This window comes from Lepidochelys olivacea, assembly GCF_965140295.1.
Source record: "Lepidochelys olivacea isolate rLepOli2 genome assembly, chromosome: 19".
In the NCBI taxonomy this organism is placed as follows: Eukaryota; Metazoa; Chordata; order Testudines; family Cheloniidae; genus Lepidochelys; species Lepidochelys olivacea.
The window spans coordinates 8,505,242-8,528,946 of NC_140429.1; the positions used below are offsets into that span (position 1 = coordinate 8,505,242).

A 23,705-nucleotide genomic window follows, 5' to 3' on the forward strand; every position below is an offset into this window, starting at 1 on the left:
TTCGCTTGCTTTTTCTTTGTGTTGTACTCTATAGGGGAGAAATACGAGCTTCATGCAGGAACGGAGTCTACTCCTAGTGTAGTCGTTCACATTTGTGAAAGTGAAACGGAGGAGGAGGAGGAGATGAAAAATCCCAAACAGAAAATCCTGCAGACAAGGCGCCCAGATCCTAACAATCCAACAATACTAAATGAATCTAAAACATTTGATTGTACACAGGAGGTAGGGGGTACCATGCACTGCTAAGTCTTGTGATGGTGTAAACAATATCTATATGAGGATATTAAATTAATACATGTATTGATGTCTGCATTGCTGCATTATATATGGCAGCGGGAGATTTTACTTGTAGTTGTCTCTCATGTTCAAGTTCTTAGATGCCAATATTCTAAACAGCACTTTAATATTAAAGGACTAACCCCCCAAATGTAGCAAATCCACCAGATTTAAAATAATGGCAAAGCAAGAGTTTGGGGTTTTTTTTGAAGATATGTTACCATTTTCTTGATATTGTATAGCACGATGTACCAAATGCTAAAACAATATCTTATCAGTACCAGCTATAATGTTGGTTACAAAATAGTTTCTTCTGTAACAGTCAAATGTGGTATTTTTTTGTGCTGGTACAACAGCTTCTAATTAATATATTGATTAAATATAAGTGTAATATACAGTGTACACTAAAATTCCTACACAGATTGGCCCATTTATGTACATGTTCCGGTTACTTTTCTCAGAAATGCCAAATACTTTTTATTTTAAAGGTACCTTTATGATTTGACATGAGGCACAAATACATGTGCAGAATTAAATAAGTTGTAGTTGGCAGAACTGCAATTAGGAAAAAAAATAAAGAGGGAAAACCACAGACCACTTAGGAGGCAGATGGAGTTTGCCTCTAAAATATTATGCTGCTGTAGGGTGGTGTTACACTGATAGGTACAATTGTTCGCATTGTCAGTTGATTAAAATAAAAACGGACTTACAGTATGTTGCGTGAAACATGGTTTTGCCTATAGAATGTTAAGCCTCCAGCCCTCTCTAACAATACTGTAATGTCCCCCTGTCGTGGAGACGGCCTACATAATATGTAAAGTGAATAATCATTAGATTATGATTGTGATGTTAGAGGATAAGAGGTCCAGGGTTAGTTTTTAACTTTTGCTCCTAAACTTTTACAGTTTGCTTCCTTTTTTTAAGACAATCAGTTGCTAGATTGGTTCAGCTAATCTCTACTCTGTTTTTACCCAGGTTGCACTCCTGATTTACTGTTCTGATTAAAAACATGGTATTTTTCATGGCATCCTGTATGGCTGATAGCATATCTGCAACTTCTGAAATAGGAAGCACCTTTTGAAATATACATTTGTGGTTTTGTGAATTTCTGTGTTAAGTGTTTTAGTAGGAGGAAATATGCCTCAATATAGTGGCACATGCTCCTATGGTTTTATGCTATTTTATAAGCAACCTTTTTTAGCCTACACAGATTTTTTTCTATAAAAAATAGTTAAGAAATTCTTCGTGAACAAACTAGGCTGTTTAGGTTCATATTTGATTCTGTACATAAATCACTCTGAAATTGGCCTTTACCCAAATCATGATACTGTTTTTTAATTATGTATAAAGTGTTTATTGAACTCTCAAAAGCATTTTGACTTGATTGACAGCAAGAGAGTGCATTAATGGTGATAAATTCAAACAGGCACAGTAGATATGACTTCAGTATTGTGTCAGCTATTGATTCTTTCCTGCCATCAACTTCAAGTTGCAAGATGGGATCCTGCAGGCAGGTCCTCGTTTTGGAGACAGGAATAGTATACATTTGAGTTCCGGGGTGGGGGGGAAGTAAGAAAAATCTTTCCTCTTATGTGTCTTGCCTGTATTGACATAACATTTATGTAGCTCTTTATTATCAAGCCATTCAAAGCCTATCTTACCTTTTTCACTGTTCCCCACCTCCAGTTGCAAACTTATATTGTCAGTAGGGACTTGTGCATTGTAAAATGCTAGAAATCAATTTGGGATTTTCTGTAATGTTACATTTTTGTTAGTTGCTCATTCACCCCCTAGTAAATGTTGTTATAAAGTGGAAAAACTTAAGGAATGCCGTCTTATTAGGCAAATGATCAAGTCAGTAATGCTATTGTGAAAGTAGCTTGTGTGAAATGTATGACGTGCATTCCAGCATAAAAGATCCATGGTGTAAAAAAAGACATGGAATAAAAATAACAGTGCCATTCAATGTTTTCCATTAACTGTATCAAGCTTGGGCCCATATGGAATATGTAATTTCTTTTTTGGAAGCTGGGCATCCTAACAAAATCTGTATGCTTGCAAGTTGAACGAATCGTCAACATCGAGGGTTTCTGGTTTGTGTTGGTCTTCGTTCAGATTTGTGGTGTTTGTGTATAAGCAAATTAGGAGTAAGACAACGTTTGTGTGGCTTAAAAATACTGCCTTGAATTAAATATAAAAATCGCCCATGCACGTCCACGCTCTGAATGCTTGGCTTTGAACTGCTAGTGCCTACCTTGAGCTAATTTCAGCACTGCAAAAACTGTTGATTTTCAACATGTTTTGTAAGAACAAACTGTTCTCATGTTGTTTTTGTTTTGGTGAGGTTATATCATTTTATCCTAAAACTGGAAAATGCCAATATCCCAGTCCCTTATTGTAGCTGATCAGAACATTCACCTTGGAAAGTTTTGGGTGGGAGGGTCGTTTTGTTTTTCTTCTTACTAAACTCAGTTTCTCCAACTCAGTTGGTCGGGCAAGTTTTATTTGCAGCAAAATACCAGATACTTTTTCCTCCACTACAGAAAAAGTCCAGCCTCTATTACCACCATTGGGGAATATAAGTTATTCTTTAGATAACTGGAGTGAGGAAAAGACCTTGGTGCAAGAGATGAAAGAATATTTTTGATCAAGTAAACCAAGATGTTCTTAAGCAGTCTCTGTTGAAATACATGTCTGGTATGTAATAGATGCTGCACTGGCATTGGTTGACATTTGCTTGATCAATAAATCCATCTTATCAAGCCCTTGAGCATACAGCCAATATGGGTCAATCATTTGGCCCTGAGGATCTGCCGGTAACCTGTGTCCCATATATCAGATCTACCTTGAAAAGAGTTGAGGTGCATGCTAAACAGCCAAATTCATCCCTGGTATAATTCTTACTAGTCGGTGGTGTTTCACCAGGAATTAACTTGACCCCTTCTTCCTACCTTGAATGTTATTCTGATCAGTGGTATAAGAGTAGTGTGAATTTTTACTGGGAGTTCTTTTAAAACATAATTATTTGAACTTCTATGAAAGTAAAAGGGTTGTCGACCCAAAAGTTCTGGGTATCTGTGAGAAATAAAATTAAACAGCAAATTACCCTCAACAGCCAACAGAACTAAACCTCCTACAAAATTCTTCTTCCCCCCCGCCCCCCCAAGATCTAATCTCTATCAAGCCCCCCCACTTTGCAGCACCCTGTACAAATAGATGAGCCTTTGCAGCATTTTAGTTGAATTATATCTCTTTGTGACTTATGGGATGTTTATACTGAGCAGTCAGCAGACCAAATTAATAGGAAAACAGCCCCTTCTTTGGGAATGTGGAATGAGGCTCTTTCACATTGCTTTGTTCATCTTTGCCATGTAATCCTAAAAAAAGGAAGGTATCTGACTTCATGATGCCTGTGGCAACATGCTTAATTTAAATCATATTGACTAGTCTAGTTTGTAGCCAGACTGACTGCTCAGCCTGAAAATAAGCTGCAAAGATGACAGAACTGTCTCACAAGATGACACATGGTTGGAGAAGACCAGTTAGGTGAGATACTCAGCTGGTGTAAATCAGCACAGCTCAGTTGAGGACAATGGAGCTGTGGCATTAGCTGAGTATCTCGCCCATCTGCTGAACGATCAAAGTTTTAAGAAAGTAATGAGTTTTCAAAACTATTTCCAAAAGCAAATACTAGAAAGCACACTTGTTGCTGGTGCTTCAGCGCTATGTGAAAGGTTCATTGAAGAGATTAGAAGAATTATAGTTTCCCAGTTTGGATAATTCACTTCTCCCCTGGCTCAGATGATGGTAACTAATTAGTTGCAGCCTGTGTAACTAATGTAATGAAGTAATCCTCTTTCTCCTTCTCTCAAGATATTGGGTCTCCCTTTGTGAATCCTCTTTTTCAAATTAAAACAGACTACATATGATTTGTAAGAGGCAATGCAAGAGAAGTAGATGGACAGTATTTACGGGCCTGTTCTCCCATTTGTTTTGTTGGGAGGCTACACAATTAGAGAACTCGCCCAAAATGATGGTTTTTTTTTTTTTTTTTAAACCGTGCAACTACAAGGTAGGAAGTTTGAATCCATGTGAGGTTCCACAGTGTCTCAGTCTGTCCTCTGTCTTCGTATTTTTATGGCTCTCCTCTTCACCATATCTGAGCACCTTGCACTCGTTAATGGATGTTATCCCTGATGAGGTAAGGAAGTACTGTTATCCCCATTTTACAGATGCAAGAGCTGAGGCACAGGGAGGATGGTGTCTTGCCAAAGGTAACATAAGCCATGTGTGGCTGAGCTAGGAATTGAACTCTGGGCTTCTGAGTCCAGTGCCCTGTCTGCTAATCATCCTTCCTAGGCTTGAGCCAATCACTCTTTGGGTTGACAAACTCCCTGCTCCTGTATGTTGGGGATACTAGATTTTTTTGGTGGAGTTTCAGCTTTCGCTCACAATTGAGACAGTCAGTTTTCCCTCCATCCAATAGAAATTGCCATTTCACCTACCTGATCTTTCCCTTAGCCCATATTTTGCTTTACTTAATCACTAAGGGCTTGTCTACACTGCGAAGTTGTCAACAAAACTTTTGTCTTTCACAGGTACTTCAAAAAGCGCTCCCCCCCCCCAAAAAAGACAAAAGTTTTGCCAATGCAAGTGGCAGTGTGAACACAGCTTTGTCGGCAGAAGCACTCTCCTGCCGACAAAGCTAATGCTGCTCGCGGTACTGGAAGTATTTTGTCAGCAAAAGTGCCGACAAAGTACCAAAAAAGAACGTTTACACACACTGACTTTTAGCGACAAGGCTGTGTCAACATAGTCTTGTCACTAAAAGCTGCATGGTGTAGACAAGCCCTAAGATGGGTTTTACTTTCTCATAGTGCAGTTCCCTGCCAGCAGTTGTTCATTTTACAGGTGCTGAATTCTTTTCTCAAATTGGGAACTGAACATCAGATGTATATTCACACACAAGAAAATTGCAGTGGTTTTAAGTGTGGAAATTTGTGTATCAGAGCACTTTTGTGTGCCTAAAAACAAGGTTCTGCAGGCCAGTTGCCATCACATACAGTACTTGCATGGTTTCTGATATGTACCTCCTTAAAAAAAAGAACACTATATCATGTCTATCTCCTGGACTTCATAATGTCTTCTTTGGAAATGTACATTTTTTTACTGGAGGGTTCTGTGTCTATCACTGTTTAAAATATTGACTTTGAACAGATCTGGACTTTAGAGAACTGATCTATTAATTTCCATTAAACCACTACTTTTTAACACCTAAACATTGCACAATTAAAGGATTACATTTGAGAAGCAAGATGAATGCATCAGTTGAGAACAATGGTGTCTGTCGTCCTACTTGATTTCTCTCTCTCACTCTTGCTGCTACTTTGCGTGAAGTGTTATAGTTCCAGGAAGTATTCAAGTAAATTCCAGCTGTTGATCACATGACAGCTTGTTCCATAGACATATGTTTCTCTTGCACATGTGATTTCTGTACTGTTTGGTCTTTGGCTAAATCTTCCATCACTTTCATGTCAGTATGTGACCGTTTAATTCAATAACATTCTTTAGGAATTGAGAGTACAATCAGTTTTTGCCTGGTCTGTCCTGTATTTTAGATGTACATTACCATTTTTGTCCACCTGTCGATGCGTGGTATGTCTGTATTCTCGAGATGAACTATAATAACATGCACTCCATATTATATTGTACCTGATGTGACAATCCAAGCTGTAGTCCACGTAGACTGGCTAAATATGACCATGCTATGGTTGCTCTGACAACAAAGTCTATAATGTTCTGTAAAGATGGCAAAGCAGAATGTGTGGTTTGGGTTTGTTTGTTTGTTTGTTTGTTTGTTTGTTTTTGAAGCTCTTGTGACTCCTGGTAAGTTTTGTTTTTCAAAACTAAGAAATAAAATTAGTTTATTTTTGTTTTTTAAACTCATTGGAGGAGACTTCTTTCTACTTCGTGTATGTGTGATGTCAGTGTATCCCCTGCATCAGACTACCCTGGGGTTAATATTACTGTTTCGATATTGTGGTGCCAAATAAGCGCCTCTCCTGGACTGCACAAGTGGGAATGGCTAGCCTCTGTTTTAGCTGTTGAGAGAGGGAGGATGGTCCAGTGGTTAGTGCACTAACCTATTTGGAAGACCTGGGTTGATGTGCCTGCACTGTCATGTATGACCTGAGGCACGGCACTTAGCCTTCCATAGCCTTGTCTGTAAAATGGGCATCAGAGCAGACATTCAAAGTCGTGTGGGGCTCAGAACTATGTAGTAGGGGGGGCCACATAAATATGATACAATATAGACCTTGGGATTTTGGAATGGTGTGTGGAGATTGTCAACCTTTTAATATATGGGAAAGGCACCTAAAGGTTTGGAGAGATGCATTTTAATGTCTACATAAATCCTAAATCAAACATACAGAGATATAGATATTAAAGGGAACAGCTCTCGGATTCTAGGTGGGGCAGAGAAGGGTTATTAATTGTGCAGCTGAGGGGTGGAGTTAAAGTTGAAGGGGGAGGTTGGGGAATCATTATCTCTGGGTCAGGTGTGTGTTGATGGAGTGGGGTGGTTTTCTCATGTAGGATTGAAGGGGCATGTCAATAGGTTTTGCCTGGGGAATTTTGTGATCTGTGAATGTTTCTGTGTTCCTATGGGGTTGGAGAGACTACAGTGGGCTTTTCCTTGTCCTTTATACTAGCCTATGCCCTTCAGCCAAACCTTGTGGCATTGGAACTGGGATGGGTTGGGTGCCATCCCTTGTTTGGTGCATGTGAGATGCTCCAGGGAGAGTTGGGGGGTCATTGTCTTTTTTGTTTTTAATGGGGATGGAAATTATTGTCCTGTGGGGGTGGGATGCTCTCTGAGGAGGGAGAGATTGGGATGGATTGAGTAGGAAACACCCTATTTTTAACTTGAGGAGGAAAGAATTGGGATGGGATGGTGAAAATTCTAAGCAGAGGCAGCTTGAGTGAAGTAACCCACCATGTGCACAAAGCCAGTGCCCCAGGGTCTGCATTGTCTGCCCATTGGCTACTGGGTTAGAATTTAAAATGTTGGTTTTGATCTCTAAATCCCTAAATGCCTTGCAAGCTGTCTGCTTGAGAAATTGCCCCCTCCCAGTGCCATGCTGTCTCCTCCCACCCCCAGGCTCGAGAGCCCAAGCTGTGACATCTTGCATCTTGAGCCATTCTTTTTAGGTGACAAATCTGAAAACCTGTTCCAGATGGAGGTGCTAATAAAGGAGGTTTTAGAACAAGTTAATAAATTAAACAGTAATAAGTCACCAAGACCAGATGGTACTCACCCAAGAGTTCTGAAGGAACTCAGCCGTGAGATTGCAGAACTACTAACAGTGGTATGTAACCTATCGCTTAAATCAGCCTCTGTACCAGATGGCTGGAGGGGAGCTAATGTAATGCTCATTTTTAAAGAAAGCTCCAAAGGTGATCCTGGCAATTATCAAGCAGTAAGCCTAACTTCAGTACTGGGCGAATTGGTTGAAACTATAGTAAAGAACAGAATGATCAGACACCTAGATTAACATGATATGTTGGGGAAGAGTCAACATAGCTTTTGTAAAGGAAAATCATGCCTCACCAATCTATTAGAATTTGCTGAGGGGGTCAACGAGCATGTGGAGAAGGGTGATCCAGTGGATATAGTGCACTTGGACTTTCAGAAAACCTGTGCAAGGTCCTTCACCAAAGGCTCTTAAGCAAAGTAGGCAGAGGGAAGGTCCTGTCATGGATCAGTAACTGGTTAAAAGATAGGAAATGAAGATTAGGAAAATAAATGGCCAGTTTTCACATTGGAGAAAGGTAAAATAGCAGAGTCCTCCAGGGATCTGTACTGGGACCAGTGCTATTCATCATATTCATAAATGATCTGGAAAAAGGGGTAAACGGTGAAGTGGCAAAACTTGCAGATGATACAAAATTACTCAAGATAGTTAAGTCCAAAGCTGACTGAAGAGTTACAAAGGGATCTCACAGAACTTGATGACTGGGCAACAAAATAGCAGATGAAATTCAATATTAAAATAAATGCAAAGTAATGCACATTGGACAACATAATCCCAACTATACATTCCAAATGATGGGGTTTAAATTAGCTGTTACTAAAGAAAGAGATCTTTGAGTCATCATAGATCTCTGAGAGAGTTCATCTGTTCAATGTGCAGTGGCAGTCAAAAAGGCGAACAATGTTAGGAATTATTAGCAAAGGGATAGATAATAAGACAGAATATCATAATGCCACTCTGCAGTTGTGGTTGCCCCATCTCAAAAAAGATACTAAAATTGGAAAAAGTACAGACAGGCATATGAGGAGAAATTAAAAAGTGGGGCTGTTCAACTTAGACAAGAGATGACTAAGGGGGGATATGATTGAGGTTGATAAAATCATGAATGGTGTAGAGAAAGTGAATAAGGAAATTTTATTTAACCCTTCAGATAGCACACAAACTGGGGTCACCCAATGAAATTAACAGGCAGCAGGTTTAAAACAAACATAAGGCAATACTTCTTCACACAACGCACAGTCATCCTGTGGAACTTGTTGCCAGGGGATGTTGTGAAGGCCAGAACTATAACAGTTCAAAAAAGTAGTAGATAAGTTCATGGAGGATAGATCCATCAATGGGTATGAGCCAAGTTGTTGAGGGATGCACCCCCATGCTCTGGGTGTCCCTAAACCTCTGACTGCCGGAAGCTGGGACTGGACAATGGGTTAGATCACTCGATAAATTGCCCTGTTCTGTTCATTCCCTCTGAAGCATCTGGCACCCACCACTGTTGGAAGACAGGGTACTGGGCTAGTTGCACCATTGGTCTGACCCAGTATGGCCGTTCTTGTGCTCCTAACATCAAAGCAGCATCTGTGTGGCTACTTTGAGCATGCTAGCACAAGCCCACTAACCACACGTCTGTGGACCCAGGATGGGAGACTTATGTGGCAATTTTAACTCTCTCTGAGTGTAGATCAGGGATATGAATGAGTACGAAAATTGATCTACCCTTTCCCCTGAGATTAGTCTCTCTAAAAAGGGCTAAACCAGGGCATGGGGCTTTCCCCTATGGTGTGCCAGCTTTATGCAGGAGGAATCCTTCAGTTCCTAGTGCAGAAAATCTAGAAAATGAAAAATGTGCACCCCATCTCCCCCATTCATGCACCCAGTGTCAAATTCCATTTGCTGGCTAAGAAAAGGTGCAAAATAAACCCCACATGGCTGTTTTTTGCCCTGAGATCAGAAAGGACTGATTTACTCTGCCAGGTAAAGGGATGACTCGTCATGGCCCCTCAGCACACAATGTGATGATGTCCCCAGGAAATGAGTCTGTTAAAGTGGACAGGTGTGACCTAGGTTTCATGTTTACTATGTTCATAGCCAAATTAATTGTAGACGTACAGCAATTAAAATTGTGCACTTCACCCTCATTTTTGACACTGTGGTTGTTGAATCGTTGCTAATACAAAATGATTCTCCTGCCAGTCCAGGACTACTTAGGGTTTCCAGAGCTTTTTCTCACCAACTAACTCGAGAACAGACAAACACTTTGCTGCACACCTGGCTCTGTCTCTATCTTTTTCAGACATTTGGTATAATTTTATCCATGATCAGCTCTGCGGACAACATCAACGTTTGGAGTAGTAACTACCATAAAGAAGGATGGAACCGACTTGCAAAGGGAGCTGGAAAGATTAGAGCTGTGGATGAGAAGAGAGTCGGTCCTAATAAAAGTAGGTCCTACACCAGGTGAAAATACAGCACAGATACAAAGCCGGGGGGGGAGAGTGTATAATCAAGGAGCTGCATCACTTTCAAATATTACATTAAAATCATGTAACACAAACTGAGCTCTCTTGTAGCTGCAAGAAAAGGGTAAAATCGGGATTGGGAGGATCTCTGTATTAAATGAGAACTAAGGGCCACAGTGTTAAATGTTTGGTTAGATATCGTAACCGGGTGACTGTTCATAAGGCCTTGTAGACATACGCTAAGCACAGGCACCTCAAGATGCTGAAGGAGGAACTAGGGACTGGGAGTCTGGACTAGAGAAGGTTCTGCAGGGAAACCCTTAGAAGAATCAGACTCAGGAAGGAAGTGTGGGTTGAGTTTTCTTTTGTTACTCTTTGGGTAACCAATAAAAAGCCTCTCAAAGGCACAAAGGACAGCTAGGCTCCTAACTCCCATTGACTTTTTGGCACTCATTTAGATTAAGGTATTTGTAACTGAACATGGTATTGTGCAGTGCTTAGCACAATGGGCCCCTGATTTCAATTGGCTCCTCGGTGCTACCATAATACAGATTAATAACAATAAATTGCCTGTGAAATTCTTCCCCAAAGCCAAACCCCAGGAAGGGTGTGTGTTTGGACTTTGCATAGGGTGTGCATAAGAAAAGGCTAATGGTACTTACCTCTTTTGTAAAGCACTTTGAGATCTACAGGTGAAAGCTCTACATAAAAGCTAGGGGTCATTACACACTCTTCAAAGCATGTTGAGAACTTCACTTACATACAGTGTGTATATCTTAATAGAAACATTATGAAAATGTAATCATCCACACACAGATGGGCGGAAAATTTGATTTACTGCAAGAATTGTCAGTGTGAGAGGCAAGGTGGGTGAGGTAATATCTTTTAGGGGACCAACTTCTGTTGGTGGAAGGGACAAGCTTTTGAGCTTCACAGAGCTCTTCCTCAGATCTGGGGAAGGTAAGACTGTCCAAGCTAAATACGAGGTGGGAGTGGTTTACATATTATAGGAGACCAGGTACAATGAAGTGGGCAATTAACATCTTTATTTCCCCTAGAACTGAAGTATGAATTGCCGACTTCAATTTAGGTGGTCTCCTACAACATGTGTGAACCCTTTCTGCCTAACAATTTGTCCCACCTTGTATTTAGCTGGCACGTTCTGGATACCCTACCTTCCCCAGACCTGAGGAAGAGCTCTGTGAAGCTCTAAAGCTTGTTCCTTCCGCCAACAGAAGTGGGCCCAGTAAAAGATACTACCTCACCTGCCTTGTCTCTCTCATCCTGGGACCAACACAGCTTCAACATCACTGCAAACACTAATGGGCAGTGAAACATAAGCCGGTAACAGAATTTGGGCCCACACCCTCCTCCCACACTCAGTCACCAGGCTAGACATGTGTTTCCCTGTTAGCATACTGAGAGGCTGAATTCTTGAGTCTGAGCATTTCTGTAGTCTATTCCTTTTTGGAAACATTTTGCACTGGTATGTGTACTAACTACTGGATGATGCTGCCTTCTTAATTTAAAAAGGAGTACTTGTGGCACCTTAGAGACTAACAAATTTATTTGAGCATAAGCTTTCATGAGCTACAGCTCACTAAAGCTTATGCTCAAATAAATTTGTTAGTCTCTAAGGTGCCACAAGTACTCCTTTTCTTTTTGCGAATACAGACTAACATGGCTGCTACTCTGAAACCTTCTTAATTTAACTATTTAGTAAATCAAGGAAAGCTTGGAAAGTAAGGAAGGGTTTCTATATTAAATTAGCCAGCAAAAGGAGCCTGTAAATCTCTGTGAATGAACATTGAAATAATTAGTTTATTATTTTAAAGTCTACAGAAACTGCATTCCTTTTGGTCACATGAAGTTCTACTTTATCTGTTTTGCTCGGGTCCCAGCTTGGATTGCAGCTCTGTGGTACTAGGTGCAGTACAAACCATAGGCACCGACTCCGTGGGTCTCCGGGGCTGGAGCACCCATGGGGAAAAATTGGTGGGTGCTCTGCACCCACCAGCATCTCCCCGCCCTGCCCTGCCCCAGCTCACCTCCGCCTCCTCCCCTGAGCGCGCTGCGTCCCTGCTTCTCCCCATAGCTCCCAGCGCTTGCCGCCTCAAAACAGCTGTTTCGCGGTGGCAAGGGCTGGGAGGGAGGGGGAGGAGGGGGTACGGGGCGTGCTCTGGGAAGACGCAGGGCCGGGGTGGGGATTTGGGGAAGGAGTCCAATAGGGGTAGGGAGGGGGTGGAGTTGGGGTGGGGACTTTGGGGAAGGGGTTGGAATGGGGGCGGGGCAGGGCCAGGGTGAGCACCCACTGGAGCCGGGAAAAGTTGGTGCCTATGGTACAAACATAAGGAGACAAATCCCTACCCCCAAGATTTTACAGTCTGAAGACAGGCTTGTCAGAGGAACTGAGGGGGGTTGGGTGCCCTGCTCCAACTGAAATTCAGGCTCCTTTTTCAAAATACCAACATAAATAGGCAAGATGGACAATGAGTGACAGGGGACGCAGGTGCACAAAGCGGGAAAGTGACTTGTCCAGGATCACACAGTTGGTCAGTAACAGCAAGAAAGAGAACCCAAGTCTCCTGACCCCTAGTCCCTTTCCCTACCTCTAGGGCACCCTACCTCTCTTGTAGCCTAGTGAAATTCAGACTTCCTGAACAAAAACATGAACTATAGTTAATTCATGAGCATCAATTTCCCCACTACTTTTTGACCCTCATTTTCTCTCTTAATTAGAGCCCCTGCTAATATATTTGAATGGTTTCAGAGTAACAGCCGTGTTAGTCTGTATTTGCAAAAAGAAAAGGAGTACTTGTGGCACCTTAGCGAGTAACCAATTTATTTGAGCATAAGCTTTCGTGAGCTACAGCTCACAATTGTGCTGGAAATGGCCCAACTTGATTATCATACACATTGTAAGGAGAGTGATCACTTCAGATAAGCTATTGCCAGCAGGAGAGTGGGGTGGGGGGAGGTATTTTTTCATGCTTTGTGTGTATAAAAGATCTTCTACACTTTCCACAGTATGCATCCGATGAAGTGAGCTGTAGCTCACGAAAGCTTATGCTCAAATAAATTGGTTACTCGCTAAGGTGCCACAAGTACTCCTTTTCTTTTTTCTTATGTCTGTGTTGTCAGAAAACTAGCAATTCTCTTGAGGAATTTTCTCCCTCTTAAAAAGCTGACAACTATTTACTACCATCTGTCCAGTTTAACAAAGTGTATACCCTGGGAAGAGGGAGACTTCAAGAAAAAGTAAGTGCTGGCTTGTTTTAAGAACTTCTAAACACGGATTCTGGCTTCATGAACCTGTTGCTGCTGTTGGTGGTTCAATTTCTCGCTTCTCACTGAGCAATCTCCTGCGAAAAGGCCTCAAGCATAAAATGTCCCCACTTAATTTATTCCCAGGAAGGGAATGAATATTCCATATACCTTTTGAATGGGCTGGTGCCTCTCTGCACATATTGGGAGCTGCATTATCTTTCACTCTCTTCTGCTTATCTGGGTTTTGTTGCTCGGATCATTTAGTGTCTTGAAAAAATATGTTTGAGGGTTTAGTGCTCCTGTGTGGTTTTTTATGTGGAAAGGACCATAAGCAAACAGCCCCCACTCCCTTGGGGAAAATGCAGAAGTACTTGCCTTTGCTAATCTGAATAGGAGAAATGCACACCTAGGTGTATCTGTGACTCTGCTTCTACATGGGCTTTTATAGCACCTGTATAATTCTCCCACTTCTCCATTTTGAGCACTTGAAGGCCAGCGCTGATGGGGAGCTGAGCACCCTCAACTAAAGTTGAAGGGGACCATGGAATTCCAGGGGAGTTGAGGAGCCCCTAGGACCTTATGGGATTGGACTCTTAAACAGCTACTTCCCTGCTCTTTCCCATTTTTTCCTTATTTTTTAAATTGATTGCTGTTTAATGAATTGCATTGGCTTTGAACTGTATGTAATGATCAGTGGGTCAGAGAAGTGTCCAGAGCGGGGAGAGCACCCTGGACTGGGGACACCCTAGCCACTGTCCTAAGTGACCTAAGTGGTTTAAAACAAAGAAAAGGAAGTATTTTTTCACACAACGCACAGTCAACCTGTGGAACTCCTTGCCAGAGGATGTTGTGAAGGCCAAGACAAGAACAGAGTTCAAAGAAGAACTAGATAAGTTTATGGACAATAGGTCCATCAATGGCTATTAGCCAGGATGGGCAGGGTTGGTGACCCTAGCCTCTATCTTGTGTGTCAACTCAGAAGTGGATGCCAATGCATTAGCTAATAATAGAAGTTTAAGGCCTATGGCAAGTCTGACCCTCTGTAGACACTCTCTGCACAGACTTTCATTGAAGCCAGTGAGAGCTTTGTAAGTGGAGTTCTTGCAGAATTGGCTTCTATTTTGTATGGTATCTTTCACACACGCTCTAGTTCAAAGTGCTTTGTGGAGCTAAATAATGTGGAAGGACATAGATGAGTCATACACATAAAACAAGAGGAGATTTTTTTTTACCTGGAAAGGAAACAATGTGATTCTGTCACTACCCGTGTACCTGCTGCAGAGAAAGAAGACATGTGTTGAGAGTCAGAGGGGGGCAATAGGAATCAGGAGCTCTGGGATCTGTTCCAAAGTCTGCCTCTGATTCACGGTGTGACTTTGAGCAAGGAACGTAGTAACCTCTCCAGGCCTCATTTTCTTCATGTGGAAAATTGGGTTAATATCTAATTCTGTAAGCCTCACCCCCCACCCCCCGCCCAAAAACCCCAACTGATCCAGTTTTGCAGGACTTCTCTTTAGTACACCAAAGGGTCCAGGTGCTTTGAGCTAGTGGATAAAGGAATCAGGGACCATGGATTCACCAAGTAATTTCTCAAAGCAACAGCACAGCCCTGTGAGGCATCCACAGTTCCTAGTCGGTCAGATCCTGATTGCCGAGGGCCTCACGGGCTGTAGGAGAGAGAGCCACTATTCAAGCTTCTTGCAACCGGGGCATTATCCTTTCCCTGTATTTTGTAGGGCCTCCAGCCGTACATCCTATAATCTGAGTTCTCCAGAGACTGACTTTGTCCTTAGGCACAACTGCCCTGTACTGGATGGAATTAGGACTCAGTTCTGTGTCAGAGGCTCTAATCTGCTAACCATTCACGGAGATTCCCCTTTAGCTCAAGTGTACTTCTCCTCGCTGTCACTGTGAAATGCCAGGTGGTCACATGACACAGCATGAGAGCCTCAAATTTGTCACAGCACTTTTTGTTGCCCTGATTCATTCATTGGTTCATTTTATCCCTTTGTTCCTTGACACCCACACACAGTGCTTTGTCTGTAACACACTGTACTGCTGTGATGACCCCAGTTGTTGATGGTACAATTGATTCAGTGTTGACTGACCGTGCAGTGGGGCAGAGGTTATGCTAAATACACTCTTCCTGTTTGGTTGTTTTTTTTCTTTCCATGAGAGAGAACTTTACCCTGTGGAGCATCAAGATCAAGACGTTCTTGTAAGTAAATTTTTACATCGGATCCATAATCGCAGGGTCCGGTGCTACAGGTGATTTCCGCTTGCATAGAGCAATTTTATGTCAAAAATAGGAGAGGATCTCAGTACTGGGAAGCACTGGTTCTGTCTCTCAGAAGTTCTCTAACCTCCTGACCTCAGGAAAAGTCAATAACAGACAAAATAGATGTTAGAGATTTCAAGGACCTCTAATCCACTCCTGCCAGCCAGTGCTGAATTGTTTCATGTACTCTGCTTTCTGGTGCTTTGACCATCCTAACGTTAAATATCTCATGCAATGGAGACAGCTGGTGTTTTAGCCACTGGGTCCTCTAAACCTGCTCTGAATGAGGTTATTAATGTGCCAATAGGTTTAAGAAAATGGTGGCCGGTCAACGTAGCGCTCCCCTCAGCTGCTGCCACAAGGGCTGGAGCTAATAGACCTTTGGGGGGAAAAGCCTCCAGAGATCAGTACAAGGTCCTGTTTAGGCAGGGATCTCAGCAAAGAATCCCCTTCACATCCATTGCATCTGAGTCCTGTTTCTTCACTACTGTGAGGGACACTATAGAGATTTAAGAGTGAGCACCATCCTCTCCTAGACTTGTATCATCTTCAGCCAGACGAGCTCAGTGGGGCATCCGTGCCAAAGTGTGGCTAGTTCACTGCAGCACTAATCAGGATAACAATGCTCAACACGTACACCGTGCTTCGCAAACTGAGGCTCCCAGGTAAGCATTTATGACATGGTATCCAGGTTTTGGGACCCTGCAGGGAAGAAACTCTCATGCTTGCAACACCTTAGTTCTGTTTCTCCCAGGGGAAGAAATATCAAGATCTGAGTGGAGGTGCAGCGTATTCTGCTGGCTGCCCCAGCAGCCAGACCAAGTGAATCTCATTAGCTCCCATGCAGCAGAGGTGAAAGGCTGTGAAATTCTCTTCAGGAGAAGCTAGAGTGTCAGACAGGAAGTCCTGGGAATAGCCCACTCAGGAGACAGCTGAGGCCAACCTTGCTCTGTTCTGAAGTTCAGGACTTCATCTGAAGTTGCTGCCTGAAGTGAATGAAAGCAGCTGCCAGAATTGTGGAGGTAAGGGGTCAGTAAGAGCCCATCCTGCAAAGGCTGTGCTGTTATGTTACTTTACAGTGTTACTTTCCCTTGATGGAGAAAAAGAGAGATTGGTGACTTGCCCAAGGCCAGCCAGTGTGGCAATGGTAGAGCAGAGATTATACCTCCCTGGTGTTTCCTGACATTGAGCTCCAGTCACTAAAGTCTCTAGTCTGGAAAGTCCCCCCACTAAGAGGCACGTTCTCTCCCCTGAGCAAATCAAGCCGCTGGCTGCTTGGTAAGGGCATGCCGTGCTTTACACACACAGGAGACTATAAACCTTTCAATAGCTTTTATTGCTCAGGTAATGGAGAAGGGCTGGTCACCGAGCCACATGTACACAGGGGGCCCTGTGTAGCGCGGAAATGCTGCCAAGTAGAACAGATAGACCCAAAATCGCTAGAGATCCTCTGGGCATTTCCAAAGACCCCACCCTAAAGCCGACAGAACAGCTGGAACTGGCTGGGCTCTCCATTAGCTCCAGACCCGGGTGCTCTAGCTTCACTGGGGAGAAAAGTGTGTTTAAGGATCTAGGCAGCAATTTACAATGGAAACCTTTACTCCTGCTCTCCTCTCTAGCATTCCGCCCCAACCCACTCACTGATGGGCAAAGGGCAGACCATAGGAAAGCAATTGACTGGAGACCTGGCACTTTCTCCAGAAGTCTGGACTGTTTGATAGTCGCATGGGCTGATGTCTCCTTTTTTGGACTAAATGAATTGTTAGGACTGTTGTAATACTATTTAACCACCGTGTAGCACCTTTCATCAGCTACACACGTCGCATCACTGAAATGCAGCCTGCTCCGAGGTGGAGAATGGAAGGGGAATGTGGGGTAAGGATACCACCCCTGCGTTCACAACAGTGCCTCAAGTTCTTTCATGTCCAGGCAGAATCATGTTATTTTTTAAGAGTCTTATAAAGACACCCACTAAACTAAACTGATCACCCTGGAAAGATGAAGGACTGCGTCAGCCTTGCTGAGCTCTGAACCTGCGGCTCAAGGAAATCTCAGTTGCTCCATGCTGATTCTTAGGTCACTAAGCTGCCCCGTTAAATGGTGGATCTTTAAACTTCTGCAAAAAAAAAAAAAAAGCCACCAGCAACTAGGTTTTGAAGTTCTAATTCCCTCTGGAATCCACTGTCTCCAGAGTAAAAGCTTTCACGTTTTGTTCCCCTGGTTACATTTGATAAAGTGTTAAAATGAGCTTCGTACCCAACACTAAATCTGAATCAACCCGGATGCTTACAGTAAGCACCTTGCCAGGCTCAGGAAACACAAACAATCCTATACAAGAGGTGACTTTCTGTTTACTGCAGTAGTCGCATGCCAAGCACGTACCTCACCTATGGAACCCAACCATCACCTGGGATTACAGAACCAGCTTTTTAAAAAATAACACTGCTGCTTGAATGTATTCGCCAAGGTGACTGGCATCAAAGCTGGGGCCTGGGGTACTGACAATGGGATCCCGACCATAGCAGTGCTTTACCCTTACATAATGATTTCCATTCAAGGATCTCAAAGCACTTTACACATATTAACACTTCACAACACCCTGGTGCACTGGGTAAATATTCTTATGCCCACTTCAGAATTGGTGTCTCATCTTATCTTGCTCTACACATACAGGCTATTCCTTTTCTTCTCACCCCCACCCAGCTGGAATGGCCAATCAGTGAGAACTCAGGAGTCCTAACTTGCAGTGTTCTGTTCTAGCCATTAGACTAGTAACCAAATACACAAGTAACCAGATGACTAGACTGTACTGGTGGTAAGATAACTCTGGTACCATAGCCCATCTGCCCTGTCGGTCCCTCACTGGTCTGTTCCATTAGCATGCGTGGATCCAATGAGCTGAGCTAGCTTATGGTGAGAGACAGTTTCAGTCTCACTCTGAACAATTTCAAGGAGTGGAAAAGTGTATTGAGTGGAATGAATTACATTCCCTGTTCCCAAAGTATCTCCTGTTATATTTCAGATGATCAGCGCTGCCTTTAGACATTGATGCTCATCACCTGGGTAGGTCTAGAGGAGGGAAATCGGGGACTGCTAGCCTGGCATGGTAAGGAGACCCTGTTTTGTTAATTGCAGGTGAGGTGTGCACAATGGATGTGTGACTAAGGGCTGATGCACCATGTCTCTGAGCGACAGAAGGGTGGGTTTATTCTACACAGATGGAGAATCTGAAAGTCCTTAACCAAAGGGGCGGGCTGGGCTGGCAGAATTAGCGCAGGGCTTCTCACTTTTAGTCCTGACTCATCTGCTGATTCACTGAGCGGCCTTGAGTCACTCTCTCAGTGATACCAACTCTTGTGGGTGATTTTTGGTGTTTTACTTAACCTAGATTTGCCCATGATCACCTGACTCCAGGAGCTGGGGCTTGGGGTGTTTTCATTTAAAAAAAAAAGTTTCTAGCCCTCATGGAGCATGCAGAAAGAAAATTGAAAATGTGGCTCCTAAAGGCTCAAAAGAGCTGCAGGAGCCAAATAAAAAGCACCCCATATTAAAAAATCTCATGATTTTCAGCAATCTCTTGATTTTTTTTTTTATTTTTTTTTTTGTGGTGAGGGGGTTGATTCGTTATGTTTGAATGCTCATTGGGTTGGCAATGCTGCTCTCGGCCTCAATTTCTTTATATGTCACATAGGGATAAGAAAATTGAGCTACTTAGTTACTGTTTTTGTGGAGAGTTGACATTAAAATACTAAAAGGCACCGGACTGTGAGTCTGGACACCCGGGTTCTATTCCCAGCTCTGACATGCTCTGTGACCTTGGGCAAGTCACTTTACTGTTGTGTGCCTCTGTTTCCCCACCCACATCTGTATTGTCTATGTAGCTCGAAGACGCCTCCGGGCAAAGCCTGTCTCTTGTGTCTGTACAGCATATAGTGTCATGGACCCTGATCTCAGGTAGGGGTCTTTAAGCGCTATCGCAATACAAATAAATAGCAATTGCAAAAAGTCTTCTTGCCTGACTTATGCAAAGCTACAGCTAATATGGCGCTCCTGGCTGTTCTCACAAGCCTGGTAGTGGGAATCATCAAGTATATTCTTTTTAAGGTGTAAAGTAGTTTCTCTTTTAAATATCAGCCCATAAAGGGCCTCGCTGTTGGGTCTCAGAGACCATGGACCAAATCCAAAGGCAATGTGGATAGTGGTGTACGTTACACATAGGTAAAGCAAGTGTGAGTCTAAAGTAAGAAAGTGGATGGTAAGAAATCTCTCCCCCATGTTCCTGCCTAGACATGCCCAGCGACATGCAAACCCATTATATTTCACACCCTCCTGCTAGCATTTTCCCCATTCTTCTACCTCAGTGTGTAAGTTACACCATTTATTTCACCTCTGAACTTAACCCTGCCTCTGGGGCTGAGGAGCTCTGGTCCTTGTCTCCAGGGCCTGATCTAAGGGTGGGCAAGGCTGGCAAATGCTAACTGGCTCCTCCCTGCGTTGGGCTCTTTGGCTGGGCAGTGATAAAGCTTCCTGGTATTAGGTTCCCCCAAGTTCTTTTGCTGTGTAGAACTTTTAATGTGCATCTGTGGGCAGCCGGGAGGCAGTGGAATTTGAGCCAGTCGCAATAATGCCACTTGCCTTCCAATCCCTGCCTCTGTCCAACAGAGTGATTAATTACTGAGGTTTTTATTTGCCTTAGCAGCTCTACCAAGGAGATAAGGAATGCTAATGCACCCATCAGAACATTCGATTTCCCAATGCCCGCATACCATGGGATTGTTATCTGCCATTATAGCAGGGCCCCTTGGTGAGCAGTGAACTGCAGTAGTTGGTTTTAGGCCAATCGCCACGTGTCAGCCCCCTGTATCCTCACATCCGTGGGAATGACTCTTACTAATGCTTCAAATGTTTAAAGGTGATGGCAGAAGGGAGGATCAGGCACTCCTGCCCAACTTGCAGCTGCAGGAGGCCCTAGATTAAGGGGGCCAACCACGCCAGGGACAGGTAGTGATGAGAGCCACACTTCAGCGTAAACTGTTTCATGCTAACTGTGAGCTCTGTGGGGATAACAGCTTGGGCCCTCTAGGGCTTTGGGATGATGATCTGCTTTCTCCCAGTCCTGCTTGGGATATAGCACAGATTTCCTCCAGATATTATTCGCCTAACTCTTTGCATAAAGGCATAGCCCAGTTCTGGAAGTGATCCGTCTCCCCCTACCCTCATTTCCACGCAGCTGGCATGAGATAGGAGGTTGAGGCTGATCTTCCCTCAGTCTTTGCTGGAGGCCCTAAATTTGCTTGCACGGCCCCGGCAGAGAAGCCTTGTATGCAGAGAAAGGCTTGCACAGGGGTAGCAGGAGCAGAGATGGGTTTGAATCCAAACACTCTGGAATCTGCTACAGGTGTGAACTTTCTGAGCTGGCTCCCACCTCTTGCAAGCTGGATTGAAATGCCCCCCACCCCACCCCCCTTTTTTTTTTTTGGTTATGTGGATAGCAATGTAGGTGGCAACACAGGTTAAATCCATCACAATGCATAACCAAGGGGTAGCAGATTTACCTCCTGAACAATATAGTTCTAAAAATACAGACAGAAATGAGGAAGTGATTGTCCTATCCCATGGGTGATCTGATCCCATGCTGCTCATGCACCTTTACACCATCACCATATGCTGCAGGGTGTATTTAGAGATTCAGGGAGGGGCAAATCTTAGTCCCACTGAAGTCAACAAGAGCTCCATTGGGATCAGGATTTATCCCAGAATGGCTACAAACTATGCTCTCCAGCTCTATGGAGCTGGCTGACGGACCAGCCTCAAGCAAATTCTGAGTGAATTTGTACTGTGCTTTTCAGCCATGGATCTCAGAGCGCCTTACAAGGAGGTCAGTAAAAATGGGAAAACCAAGGTACAAAGAGGTGAAGTGACCTGTCCAAGGTCACCCAGCAGGCCAGTGACAGAGCCAGGAGTTGAGCCCTACTCTCTTTCAGTCTCAGTCAGGTGCTCTATCCACTAGGATACACTGCACCACGAGTCCCCAGTCAGGGATTGGGCCCCCATTGTTCTAGGCACTGAACCCACATAATGAGTGTGGAACATTTAATTTAGAAATCAGTCTACTCACATGGCACTCCAGTGATGCGTGTAGTGTAAACACCTAGCTTGATGGCTCTGGCTGATGACTTGTGTGTCTTTCCTTTTGTTCCTAATTAAGGTGTGGACGGAAACAAGGTCTTTTGGGGGAGAGAAAGGAGACTCCTCAGTTCTTACTGACCCTGACATTATTTTAAAAACTCCCATGGCAGAATCATTCCCACAGAAACCAGCCTGATGCCTGAAGCTTATGACTTCAAGTGAGGTTAAAAAGGAATTGATGATTACAAAGATCCTTTTTTCATGGATATACTAAGGAATGAGGGAATACAGGAAATAGGACAAACAGGAGTGTTTATAAAAAGGATTTGGTTCAGTTTTCCAGGAGACATCAGCTGCTTTTTAACACAAGCCAAGCCAGTATTGTCCCTTTGCAGTCTGTGTCAGCTGTATTGGTTAGATCAAATTTTGTGCCTAATGGAGTACAGCAGGGATTTTCAAACTCCCTCCTGAGTGTCAGTGTATTTGGGCACCGAACTCACACAGGTGTCTGAAATGCCCAGCCTAAGACTGGATATTCTTTGGAGGCCCACTCCCCTTCTGTTCCTACTAAAGGCTTGACCTCAATATCTTGTAGCAGTGAGTTCCACCAGCTAATTATGTGTTGCATGGGAAAAGTATATGCTATTTGTGAAACCATTCACTTTTATTTTTTAGTTCTTTTCCCCTTTACTCAGAATGATGTTCCATGCTTACAAATATCATTTCCATCACCGGACTGCATCCCCATTAATCCTTTTCTTCAATAATGGAATGTGGGTGAATACATTGCTTCTGAAAGCGAGGTGCCCAGCACAAGGTAGGCATGGGGGTGTATAAAGCTTCCCACAAAAAGTTCCACCTATCCTGGTCTGCAAGGGAACCGCTGGCCCTCTCCTGGGATTTTTTTCAAACAGAGAATCCCAATGGTATTGTGTATGTGATAGTGGCAGAAGGGTTGGCAGAGCTGGAGGTAGGAACTGCTTCACTGCATCTGACTAGTGACCTATCTAGCCCAGCGTCTGGTCTCTGCTGTGACCAGCCCCAGATGTTTCAGAGGAAGACACACTCGGGTCTGCAGTAGAAAGCCATGGAATAACCCACTCATCAGGAAAGCCTTTTCCTAACCCACAGTAGCTAGAGATTGGCTCATGCATTGAAGCAGGAAGGTTTGGTCCATCCCAAAACGTTTCTTTGTTTGTAATCCATCCTAATGTGACTGATTTTCTTTTGATGCCCAGTCCTCTTCTGATCTTGCTAAGGTCATGACCTCAATATCTTGTCGCCGTGAGTTCCATGGGTTAATTATGTGTTTGAAAAACTATTTCTTTTTGTTTGCTTTAAATTTGCCTATTTTATTTACTGTTTATGTAGGAAGCTTTAACAGGTTTAAAGAAAAGGCGTACTTGTGGCACCTTAGAGGCTAACAAATTTATTTGAGCATAAGCTTTCGTGAGCTACAGCTCACTTCATCGGATGCATGCCGTGCATGAAGTGAGCTGTAGCTCACGAAAGCTTATGCTCAAATAAATGTGTTTGGTCTCTAAGGTGCCACAAGTACTCCTTTTCTTTTTGCCGATACAGACTAACACGGCTGCTACTTTGAAACTTAACAGGTTTACAAATTTTTCCCATGTAACAAAACAACCATTACAACAGTGAGCTTTGTTTAAAGAGACATTGTCCAGGAGTGTAGTCATCAGATCACTCTAGTGAACAGGGAAAACCACATTACAGGGTGCGTCATTACAACACCCATGGCATGTCATTTCTATTGATTTTTTTTTAAACTGAGTGAAATCTCTGATTACGCATAGTTAACCGATTCAGTGTGTCTATCAAAGGTTAATATTAAAAAATTTGGAAAGGTGCACAGAGGGCTTTTTGCAGGTGAAAATATTTTGTCTCAGTATTGAGTAAATGATAACCAAATACCTACACGCCTATTTTGCTTGGATGTGTAATTGGTAAATTTGCCACTTTTAA

The 23,705-nt window shown here is 43.2% G+C and overlaps 2 protein-coding genes across 2 annotated transcripts in view; both read left to right on the forward strand.

Annotated features, from left to right (window-relative positions):
- The window catches only part of RCAN3 (RCAN family member 3), a 30,136-nt gene extending 23,914 nt beyond the window's left edge, over window positions 1-6,222 (forward strand). Inside the window, exon 5 of the mRNA XM_084609735.1 lies at window positions 35-6,222. Coding sequence (XP_084465861.1) covers window positions 35-246 — 212 coding nt within the window. The 3' untranslated portion in view covers window positions 247-6,222. The remainder of the gene's footprint in view (window positions 1-34) is intronic.
- A 3,667-nt stretch (window positions 6,223-9,889) lies between these two features.
- Window positions 9,890-23,705, forward strand: part of NCMAP (non-compact myelin associated protein) — a 50,592-nt gene continuing 36,776 nt past the window's right edge. The window contains exon 1 of the mRNA XM_084609736.1: window positions 9,890-10,030. Coding sequence (XP_084465862.1) covers window positions 9,904-10,030 — 127 coding nt within the window. The 5' untranslated portion in view covers window positions 9,890-9,903. The remainder of the gene's footprint in view (window positions 10,031-23,705) is intronic.